Source organism: Euleptes europaea, chromosome 8 (assembly GCF_029931775.1).
Source record: "Euleptes europaea isolate rEulEur1 chromosome 8, rEulEur1.hap1, whole genome shotgun sequence".
Lineage (NCBI taxonomy): Eukaryota > Metazoa > Chordata > Lepidosauria > Squamata > Sphaerodactylidae > Euleptes > Euleptes europaea.
This window is the reverse complement of record NC_079319.1, coordinates 38,591,729-38,603,702: the sequence shown is the minus strand read 5'-3', so window position 1 is coordinate 38,603,702 and position 11,974 is coordinate 38,591,729. Positions and strand designations below refer to the sequence as shown.

The window sequence follows — 11,974 nt, the reverse complement described above, 5'->3', positions numbered from 1 at the left end:
CTAAAATGCACATCTGTGGTTCATGATATGTGTGTTCAGAACTGAGATAACATTCATCATAGGATGGTCCACATTTCATGAAAGTTTATGGCAAACCTCCTAATTGATTTAAGTGATTGTACATTGCCCATTGTGCTGATGTGTAAAGGCAGTTCACATGTTCTATTCAGTCACTTCCTTCACAATTAGAATCGACTTATTTGCACAAACAGCATAACATGACCCAGAAGCTCATGGATCTCCAGAGAACCAATATTTTCAAGATGAAAATTATATCTGGCCATTTGACTAATTGTGGAAATTGTTGTCCTTATAGCTTGCCCGTTATGCTGCTCGTATAAGAAGACTACCTCTGTTCATAAAGAAAGCACATGTGTGAATCATCCCTACATTTCAATAAGACCACCTACTTCTGATGTTGTCAGTCCTATCTATCTTAGAAAAAAATATTGTAGTTGGTGGGAAGATGCACTTTATTTTAAATATACCTGGCATAATAAATACAACAATATTCAAAAAAGAAATGGAGGTTATATTTGTGAATTTGCTGATGTTTCTCCTTGGTTTGCATTATCTGTTTGCATGGGGTGATTCAAAAATTGTCCTGTGGCTCCAATGTATAACCTTGATCGCATTGGCCATTTCTATAAGAAAATATAAACAAGGGTATACAGTAGGTTAGTACTAATTAGTCATCATGATTTAAAACAAATGAGATAATTCAGAGATCACACACACACAAAATGTTGTAGGTATCTATTGTTTCCAGAAGTAGAAATCTATAGTTGCCAGGGCTAGACAGTGTGTAACAGAGAGTCAGTCTTAATATAACATTTTCCACTAGCAGGATATGCAGTGATGGCGAGGCTGACAAACCAAGTGAATAAAAGACCAAATGAAGAAATTCAAAACAACTGGAAGCTTTATTACTCACAGGTTTATTAAAATGTTGTATAAGCAAAATTGAGTTTGGGTAGATATATGCTTATGTTAAAGAAGAAAGCATTAGATATTAAATTAAAAATAAGTTAATGATAATGTTAAAAATATTAGCAATATAGAGAACAAGCTAGCATGTAGAAAACAAAGAGGGCCATATATTAAGAGGGTAGGGATATGACAATATACTCTCTAATAGCTCGTTCCTGAGCCTTTCGGCGGCCAGACACAGCATAGCTGATGCGCTGCCGCCATGCCTCCAAAGAGGTTCCCTGGCTGCCGAAAATCTTTAAAAAGCCTTTTTAGATTAAAAAATGAGGCCATTGAAAATTCGAATTGGAGAACATTTATCTCGTATTAAAAATGTCAAGGTCCCCTGTGCAAGCACTGGGTCATTCCTGACCCATAGGGGCAATATAATCGAAGCTCCTGTAGTGGCCCATTATAAGAAGCTTAAGCACTCTGATAACGATATAAGTTTTTTTGCCATTTGGCAATATAAACCAAGGAAATATCAAAGGACAAATGTGGACAAAATATTAATCCAACAAGAATCTCGATTCATTTTCCTCCTAAAATCAATGGAGCCTTATGGATTAAATGCAATGTGTTACACATAATTTCTGTAATATACCTTTAAAGAGATGTGAATACTTTAAGATAGCTAAATACTTTAAAACCTCCATTGTTAAGCCTCAACTCTTAACCTGATGGGACTGAAAGGAAGCTATTCAGAGACAGCAGAGTGATCCTAATTCTTGTCAGATAATCTTGACTAATAGGAAAATATAGAAGCTTTTACTCGTATTATTTCAAACAAGGTGCATTGATATTGTAATTGGTTAAAAATTATTTATTGTTAAATTGATATATTGTTAAGTATACATTATTAATTTTGTGTTTATTAGCATCATATGGCTGCTACCATTCAAAATAAATGGAAATGAAGTGGAAAACATATACATAAAAATGTCACGGGTGGCTGATAAAGATTGGGAAACAGGATTTTTTACCGGGACCCTGTTCCACCCCTTGCATACTTTATGGACTGTTCTGAGCTTTCTCCACATTCAAAATTGTATAAATAAGTTGAATATATATGTACTTCGGGCAGCACTGGTCAAAACTAGAATTGTGACATAATTTCTGTTGGAACTTGAGATAAAAGATATATATAAAAGAAATTCCTAGAAATATTAGCACTTTGTTTGTGATTGGTTATACATAGTTTAACTTTCTCATATGATTATATAGCCATAGTAGATGTTTGGTTTGAAAAAGTGCAGGGAGGCCAGCATAAACGCCCCAACGCTGGCGTCCACGCCGCTTTTGTCGGCACAAGTGGCCTGGGCTCTGGCGCAAGCAGCCCAGATGCCGGTGCGACCACTTGAGTACCTCCTGAGCTCTTTTGGCCCCAGAGCTCAGGAATGGGCTGTAAGTAGGATAGAATAATAGTATGTATGAGGTAGTTTTATATATATAAAAAATATTTCAACCTAGAACCTTTCTGTATTATTTTCTGGTTTTCTGTATTTTTCTATTTTAGATTTCTGTTTACTTATATATTGTAATTAAAAATAAAATATATATAATATAACATTTCCCACTATTGTCTCATTTTAAAAATCCCTATTGATATCTTCTGCTTTCACTTACAATATGTAAGTTATAACTATTGTTATGATTTACAAGTTCCAATTCAACAGATCTCTGCAAAAAGCTTACGATTAGTTAAAAGAATAACCAGTCAAAAGTGGGAAAAAGGGAAATGCTGATAAGATCAAAATCTAATTTTAAACAAGGCATGATCACTCCCAAACTGTTGACCGTACAAAAAGAGTATCACTGAATCTGGAATGTTTAGACAATAGTAAATTAAGAAAATTATGATGATTAAAGCTACATTGAACCTCTGGCACACACTTTTTGTGCAAATGCAATTGTTAATGTAAGACAGGCAGCAGCAGAAGGCTAATTTTAAATTTAATGCACACTCTGGTAAATATAGGTTTAACATTCAAATTACAGATGTAAAAGAGATTTAAAAGTGTAATTCTAAACACAGTTAATAGAAAGCAATAGAAATAAACATGGAGAGTACTAGGCTGCATGTGTCACATGTGGTAACTGCCCATAAGAATATAAGAAGAGCCCTGCTAAATCAGACCAGTGGTCCGTATAATCCAACGTCTTGTTTCACATGGAGGCCGGCCAGTTGCCCTGCAGAGCCAATAACTGGGCATAGAGGCCAAGGCCTTCCCCTGATGTTGCCTCCTACCACTGAGGTATTCTGAGGTTCACTGCCTCTGAATGTGGAAGTTCCCTTCAGTCACCATGTGAAGTGGCCAATGATGGACCCAAGTCAACATTTTCATTGAGCTATCCACTACAGCCCCAAGATCTTTGGAACACAGGCAGGACAATACTGCTGCAGTTGTCTTGTTTGGGGGCTTCCTAGAGGCACCTGGTTGGCCACTGTGTGAACAGACTGCTGGACTTGATGGACCTTGGTCTGATCCAGCATGGCCTTTCTTATGTTCTTATATTCCACACGGGATAGCCTGGCACTGTTCTTGTATTTGAGGTGAAAAACATTGCCGTGATCAGGTCTAAGAAAATAGAATATGGGGGTGATACTGATCTTCAATAAGAACAGCATGGCAATTCCAGACTGAACAGCCACTTGGAACCATTCTTGGAGGAATGATACACATTGCAAAATGGGATGAAAAAGAATAATTCACCAGCCTGCCCATCAGAGAATTTACTTATTTTAATTTATGTAGATTTTTGTGCTGCCTCTCAACAAAAGTTCCCAATGTAAAATAAAAATTAAACCAATAGTAAAATCAACTACCCAAGAATTGTAGAACAGCAGCAAACAACACTAAATGAAAATGGTGGTGGAAAATACCGTCACGTCACAGCTGATTTACAGTGACTCCATGCGGTTTTTAACACAAGAGACAAACAGAGATGGTTTGCCATTTCTCTGCCTCTGTGTAGTGAGCCTTGGAGTTCCTTGGTGTTCTCCCATCCAAGAACTGACCATAACCAACCCCTACTTAGCTTCTGAGGTCTGATGAGATTGGGCTAGTCTGGGCCATTCAGGACAGGGCAAATCAGAATATTATACCATAAAACCCCTCATCTCTCACCAAAGAGCAGGGAAAATAGAACAGTCTTCACCTGGTATCTGAAACTCAGAAGAGTAGGAAACAAGATGAACAAGTGCAGGGTGGGTTTTCAACAGGAATGTGACATACTACAAAAGAAAAGCTCTCATCCATGGAAGATACCCACTTGCAAGGGCACGCAAGAAAGGGTCTCCACTGACCATCACAGCAACCAGATGGGTTCATAGGGGAACAGGCAGCCAGGGCAGATTGGGAAGTCAAAATTCTCAGAAGCAGATCAAGCCAATCAGCACCTGCAGCACTTTCCTTCAGGAGCTGCTTAGCTTAGGCTCAGGTAGCAGCAGTGCCCGAGGGAGGAGGAGGAGGCAGGCAGACCAATTCCCACCATGGTCGAGCCAAGCACTCCCAGCAGCACTGGGACTTGGTTTTATTGCTCCTGCCTGCCAGTGGTTCTCTGAGACAACAGCCTACCCGGAAGGTTCATGGCAATTTAAGGGCCAATCGTCCCTTGGTAGGCTTTCTTTCAGATACCCTGGTCCCTGACTGCCTAGGGCTTAATTTAGAGGTAAGTGAGCCGGATCTTTGCATAGTAGCTAGAAATTAATTGGAAGCAGGTGAAGTTCTTCCAGAACAAAGAAGATATATTCCCAATAAACCTAGTTATGTCAGGAGTCTCACTGCTGCATTCTGGATTAATTGAAGTTCCTGGTTTTCAAACACAGTTTTACCTAAAGCATGTTGCAGTAGTCTAATTTAGATGTGATCAGAACATAGATATCCATGGCTTGATATCATCCAGCTCTTTCAAGAAAAGCAGCAAATAAACCAAGCTGCTTAGATGTACCATTTGCCACAGATGAGACCTGCATCTCCAACTATAAATGCAGATGTAATAGCAGTATAAATGCAGACTTAACAGCCTTTAAACCACAATTCCTGGTATGCTTTATTATCAGTGCCTCATCTTGACTGGGTTTCAGGTAAATGGCCTTCATTCAGACCCTCTCAGTAATGAAGGTACCGTGGCACTGGCAGAAAGGGCGATGGTGTGCAAGATGTATTAGAGATACATCACCCACATATTTCAGTGAGATTTCCATGTGTTCTCTCTGCAACTGACATCAGCCTGACCAAAGCTATCTCCGTGTAACAGCCCGAGCCCATGTCACCAAGAGAACAGTCATAGGTTGCATGCTCACGGCTGCATTTATGGGTCTCAGAGAACAAGAGAGGCTGGGTGGGCAGAAACAGCTAAGTAAGGAGTGGAAGAGTCACCTGGCCAAAGAATAGGATGACAGCTGAGCTATGAAAACATCTGCATGGTTAGCAATATTGACTGGTGCCAGCTGAGTGTAGCTGCTTTTAGTTCTTCCCAATGAAGAATTCTGGTGTAAGCTTTGGCCTCATAAGAGCTACTGCCTTGCTTCTTTCTCCATGGCTTACCTTAACTGGATGGAGATAACCGTCTCCTCTCAGTGTGCCCAGGCTCTCTCCAGGCAGCTCCTCTTCATCTTGCAGGCTGCGGGTGAGGTGAGCAATGTAGGTAGTGGCCAGGAGCAGCACGTCCAGTTTCGAGAGCTTGGTGTCGGGTGGCACAGAGGGGAGGGTTCGCTGCAGCTCCAGGAAGGCATGGCGGAGGGTCTGCACCCGGCTGCGCTCTCGGGCTGCATTGGCGGCGGCTGGCCTCCCTAGGGTCAGCCCAGCCCTCTGCTCAGTCAAAGATGAGGAACAGGAATTGGTGCCTGACACTGAGGGGGACAGGGAGCTGGAGTCAGAACTGGGCACAGGGAGATCCTTGCAGCTCTCAGGAACATTTCTATAGTCCATGAGTGGGAGCTGAACCTGCGAACAACAAGGAGACCTACAGTGTTTATTTCTGAGGGTTTGCACTTAGCATTACTGTCTGAGATTATTATTATTGCTGTAATTATCTTGTGATCTGATTCTATTGCATTTCTGCGTCCCTTTTCAGCATCATTTTTTTTACTATTATTTTCATGAAGTAGAGAAAAAACTGATACATTCATAGAATCAGCATTTAATCTATGCTGTCAGTCTAGTTTAGAAACATTTGTAGTAGCCAGGCCTGTGGTCTTGGCACATAGCTAAAACATCTAGTTCACAATCATCATGGTTCTATTATGTGTTAAAAAACAAACTGAGAACTGTTTGGTCATATGCATCATGATGAAAACAATAGTAAATAATGACTCAGTCTTGAGCACACTTACTGTGCAATCTTATACAGAATTAAGGTCCCTTCAATAGCTCAGCTGGTAGAGCGGAGGACTGTAGAGGCACTGCTTGAAATCGGGAATCCCTAGGTCGCTGGTTCGCTGGTTCGCTGGTTCTTATTCCAGCTTGAAGGAGACAGAATTTTGGGGAGGGGCAGTAGCTCAGTGGTAGAGCATCTGCTTGGCATGCAGAAGGTCCCAGGTTCAATCTCCGGCATCTCCACTTAAAGGGACTAGGAAAGTAGGTGATGTGAAAGACCTCTGCCTGAGACCTTGGAGAGCTGCTGCCAGTCTGAGTAGATAATACTGACTTTGATGGACCAAGGGTCTGATTCAGTATAAGGCAGCTTCATGTGTTCATGTCTAAATCAGTCTAAATTCATTGACGTTCACTGATTTCAATGGGCTTAGAATGGAGTGATTCTTTATAAGATTGCACTGTTACTAACTTGAAAATAAACCTCTGTGAAACCAATGGACTTACTTCCCAGTAGACATGCTTAGAATTGGGGTAACAGAACAGCAGCATCTGCTATAAGATCAGTTTTTCCCTGTTTACCAACAGAAGGTGACCAATACAGAATCATATCAAATGAAAGTTATTATCCAATTTTTCTGGTGTTATTTTCATCAACGGATGGATTGTTTCTAAAGAATCCCTGTACATTTATCAGTACTATGATTTTGCATTCTGGGGTAAGAATCTTTTCATTCCAGCTTCTTTAAAAGTATGCAGAATCTATCTAAAGTGTGGAGAATCTGATTCTGACAAGTGGTTTATGGTTTATTTTGTAATTCATAAATCTTACTCCTAATTCAAATGCTCCCGTGGAAATAAACAAATTGAATTACAGTGGATATAAAGTTGTACACAAATATCCTCTTTTCTTTTTTGATGTAAGCATTAATGTGGCTTTTTTGCAAAACAATTTGGCAGTGAAGTAAATAAAGGGAATAAATTAGATCAAGAAAGATTTAGATTTGAATATAAATACGATCTCAGAATTCAGTTTTAATTCTACGTGTCTGAGATCGCCACTTTAGGAACAATTGGCATTAATAAAATAAAATAAGCATATATTTTTATTAGTTAGAAAACACTGACTTTAGTTTGAGCAACTATTCATCGTCATTAAAATCAAAGGACTTAGGTAAGACTGGGTGGGATCTGCAGTCAACCTGAAAATAGGTTAATCTATAAATTACTACGAATGACCAAAAATAATAAAAGATAAAAACCTTTTTTTAAAAACTTAAGAGTCTTTTAACATGCTTGTGTAAATGTAGAAAGTACGTTTTGATCTTGCTCCAACTGGTTAAGATCCAAACAGTTACTTTAGTCACACCCTAGAGCTTTGTTCACGTGAAACCAAAAGATGGGTCTGCAGTTGGGAAAGTACTGAGGGACACACATAGCCACATTAATCTCAGATCTTTGTAACAATAAGAAGGTCTGAGCAGAGGTGAATTTAGTTCTCTCCTCAAGGGCTTTCCCCAATTTCTGGTACCCCACTATGCTGGCTACAAATAAATGACTTCCTTCACTCAATAGTACGTGGAAGATAGGGAAACTGCCTACAATGAACCGGAGAGGGAAGAAGTCAAGGGTGGAACAGGGAGAGGAATTCCCTCTTTCCTAAGATTTTCCAGACTAGCCTGGGAGTTCCTGGAGTTTGGTTGCCTCAGGCAGCTTCCTGTACAGCCTACTGGGTTGTAAAAGTCCTAGTTTCAACCATATTAAAGGTATGATATAAGATGATTATGTTTATAGGCTGATGAATAGGTGTAATTCTTGTATCTTTTTAAAGTACATTTTTTATTTAATACAATTTTGTATTTTTACTTTTTTAAATTTGTGTGTGGGATTTACAGCAGCTTAAATTTAAAGCAAACTATGAAACTGCTAGTATATCTATGTATATTTTGGTGAGTGGCCAAAATATGAGGTGTGGCTGATTTTCTTTAATGTTCAAAAATAGATTTATTTCTGCCCACGTTTTGAGCATACCCAAGTGAATGCTGTTAATCACATTTCATTGGTCCACGAGCAATCACTACTCTAGTTATAAATTTTTGGAAATTAATAGAATTCATCTGAGACTGTCAACATTCCTGTGTGAATAGTAACATTCCCCAAACCTCAGTCATTCACGCTAACAGATATTGGCCACAGTGATATATAACTGTGCATACATTTTGCTGTTGCAGTTGTGCTTAAAGGATGAAAGGAGAAGCCACTTCTGAAAAGAGAAATAGAAACTCCTATTATTTATACATGGAGAAATAATTAGACAATAATTAGACAAAATATGTGGTGGGATATTTAATGTGCTGTGTGTCATCCACAGTTTATGAACCTTCATGAATTTAATTGTTTTCTATATGCATTAGCACCAATAACGTTTAATAACATTACTAATAGTTACAGTTCAACCAATCTGAATGTTCATTTTTGTACCTTTCTGTTTTACCCTTCTACTTAAATTTGTTTGTAGTACATTTTGTATTATAATGAATTATTTTATGTTCCACCCTCAGATGACTATACAATTAGCAGAACTATTTATAAGCACTCAACAGAAAAAATGGTAAATAGCTGTGGATAGATTTACTGGTAAGAGCTATTTTACATTTGAGGGATTTTAAATGTTAGATGATCATAAAGGAGATTTTACATGTTGCAGAATACAGCTGACTGACCCTTTATAATTAAATCAACTGCCTCTGTATATTAATTGGGCTTTTAGGATCTCTCTGCCACCACAAATAATGTCAGTCAACCAGGAGAAAGAAACAATAACTCAATTGACTTTAACACCAATATTCCATGTAACCATTTGTCTGAACTCCATTTCCTTGGAGAAAAGAAATGGGACTTATTTGCAAATAAATGAATGAAAGCACACCTCAATTCAAAAGATGCTTATTTGGAAATCCCAGGGATCTGAAACAGCCAAGAAAGAACTGAATGCAATTCTAACGGTTTTATTAAAAAAAAAAAAAAACTTCTTGAAGGATAACAGAGCCTCCAGACACCATCAAGACGAACTGGTTGATTTTTGCTAAAGCTTTCAAGGGATAGACTCCACTTTGTCAGATTTACAAAGGAAGTCTTTTTTTTTGTGCAACAGACTAAAAGGGTTCCCCACCTGGATGCGTCCTGAAAGTTCCTAGTAAAATAAGGCCATTTATGCACAGGAGGTTTTGTCTTGGATTTGCCACTCTTTAGATTCACATTTTTCTCACCCAAATCCTCCAAACTCAACAATAAGCCCCCATGCAGAGTTTTGAGAATTCGGATGGGGGAAATGGGCATCTAGAGAGCAGCAGATCCAAGGGAAAGCCTCCCCTGCATAAATGGCCTAAGACTTAAATTTAAAAGGCGGGGATGGAGTAACCGCAGATTTTCACTTCAAAGGGCATTTCTAGACAACGGCCATTTATGCATAGGAGGTTTTGCCTTGGATTTGCCGCTCTCTAGAGGCACATGTTCCCCCACCCGAATTCGCAAAACGCTGCACGGGGGCTTATTGTTGAGTTTGGGGAATTTGGGTGGGGAAAATGTGCCTCTAGAGAGCGGCAAATCCAAGGCAAAACCTCCCGTGCGTAAACGGCCACTGTTTTTAAAGCGGCACTTTCCCCTTCTTTACTGGGCAGCCCGGTCAACAGGTGCTTCCCCAAGGTCCCCCGTTCTTACTTTCCTGGAGCCTCACGCAGGGCCTGATTCGACGCTGGCTGGGTGGGTGGGTGGGTCGGTGGGGGGTCCCCTGCAAGACTCCCCTCTTTTCTCCTCGCTCTTAGAAACTCCGCCACTCCCGACGCTACTTCGAACAAGCGAAGACGGCCGCTGGCCATTGACGCACGGGAGGTTTTGCCTTGGATCTGCCGCTCTCTAGATGCGCATTTTCCCCATCCGAATTCTCCGAACTCTGCATGGGGGGCCGATGGTTGAGTTTGGAGAACTTGGATGGGGGAGAGGCGCATCGAGAGAGCGGCCGATCCAAGGCAAAACCTCCCGTGCGTCAATGGCCAGTGTCTCCCTTCCATAGAGCCTTCTTTGACGCGCCCCCATTTCACCTCTGGTTGATTTCACATGCTAAAAACCGGAAACCTTGGAGAGAGCGGAGAGGATCTCTGCGCCAAAACCTAGCAGATGCGCATTTCTTCCTTGATCCTGCCCAGCTCCCGCTCCCTCACCCCCATCACGAATCGCAGGTTAGAGCTCCGACTTCCCAGACAATGAGACCAGGGAAAAGGTGTCCAAACGTACCCGTTCCCACCCCCCATCGTAAGCAGGACAATTCGGGAGAGGTCACTCACTCCAATTGTGCACGGGAGGTTTAGCCTTGGGTTTGCTGCTCTCTAGATGCACCTTTCCCCCATCCAAATTCTCAAAACGCAACAATAAGCCCCCCCCCTGCCCCCCATGCAGAGTTTTTCAAACGGGGAAAATGTGCACCTAGGGAGCAGCAAACCCAGGGCAAAACCTCCCGTGCATAAATGGCCACGGCTTTCCCGTTCGCTTCCCTTCACGCCCCCAGGTTTCGCCAGCCCGTTTCTCCCGGCGATGCTAGACGGTCTGCTTGGAAGTAACTCTCAGTAGTGCAACGCCTGGCCCTTCCAAGCGGCCCTTGGACGCGAACCCGAGCGGCGTTTTGACTTGGAAAGAAGTTCTTGTGCGAGATTTGGCTTCCAGGCGAACGGGCTGGATGGGGATCGGGCTGCGCAAATATTGCTCGTGGAACCAGGGTGCCCAGTGCGCCTCTGCCATCTCTCCAAGGAGAGCAACTGGCCGCTGGAGAAGGACAGAAACTTGCGGAAGAAGAAGAAACTTACTTGATCCTCTGGGTGCCTTGCCCGGCTGGGAGGTAGACGGCCGACCAGCCCCGGTCTTAGCTCGGGGTGGCGGTAGAGCCAGTCTCTTTTATGGGACCGGGATGGGCGCACCCACCGCCCCCACCCCTGCTGCTGCTGCTCCTCCTCCTCTTCTCACGTCGCCCCCCGTCCTTCCTGGCGAGCTCAAACTCTTGCTCCTGCGGGACGCAAAGCGGCACTTTCCCCTAATCGCTTCGTTTCCTTTTGCACTTGGCAGCCGGGGCTTAGTTTGAAACTCGGGGCATTTATCTCCCTGGAAGCTCTCTTCATGGCTTCGCTCCTGGAGCGTGTGAAGGCATCCTAAAGAGCACGTACAGAGTGCATTTCCTTCCAGATCCACTGATCGAGCGCTCAAGATCCGACACAACGTGGCTTCCAGCCCCACCAGCCTCTCGTTGTAGAAATTCAGAGGACCCTAAAGAAGCAGAGGGCCGTTAACCAAGCTGCAGTATCAGCCAGAAGAGGAGCTCTGTCCCCTCCAAAGGTTTAGCCCTCTCCTCAATTGTATGCTTCTGATTTCTCATTAAAATGGGGGGGGGGATTCAAGTGTAGCACAGACAAATAGCCCTGTTAGTGGAATTGCCTCGTTTCCCAGGGTTCCTGACATTTTGCACTGTCCCTCCGCTTAACCAACATATTAATTAAGAACATAAGAAAGGCCCTGCTGGATCAGACCAAGGCCCATCAAGTCCAGCAGTCTGTTCACACAGTGGCCCACCAGGTGCCTTTAGGAAGCCACGTTTTAGGAAGCCAGTTTAGGAAACAAGACGAGAGCAGCAGCACCATCCT

At 42.1% G+C, this 11,974-nt stretch overlaps 1 protein-coding gene across 1 annotated transcript; it reads right to left on the bottom strand.

The window, feature by feature from the left end:
- Positions 1-477: 477 nt before the first annotated feature.
- Positions 478-5,903, bottom strand: TCF24 (transcription factor 24). The gene is made up of 2 exons (XM_056854826.1): positions 5,520-5,903; positions 478-644 (listed from the first exon to the last, which is right to left on the bottom strand). The coding sequence occupies exons 1-2, from the start codon at positions 5,901-5,903 to the stop codon at positions 531-533; spliced, it is 498 nt and encodes a 165-aa protein (XP_056710804.1). The 3' UTR covers positions 478-530.
- Positions 5,904-11,974: the final 6,071 nt, after the last annotated feature.

Coding starts and splice junctions, on each gene's coding strand:
- TCF24 (XM_056854826.1), bottom strand. CDS start 5,903: ATGGACTATAGAAATGTTCCTGAGAGCTGCAAGGATCTCCCTGTGCCC. Junction 645..5,519: donor GTTATCTCCATCCAGTTAAG/GTAAGCCATGGA, acceptor ATTTTCTTATAG/AAATGGCCAATGCGATCAAG.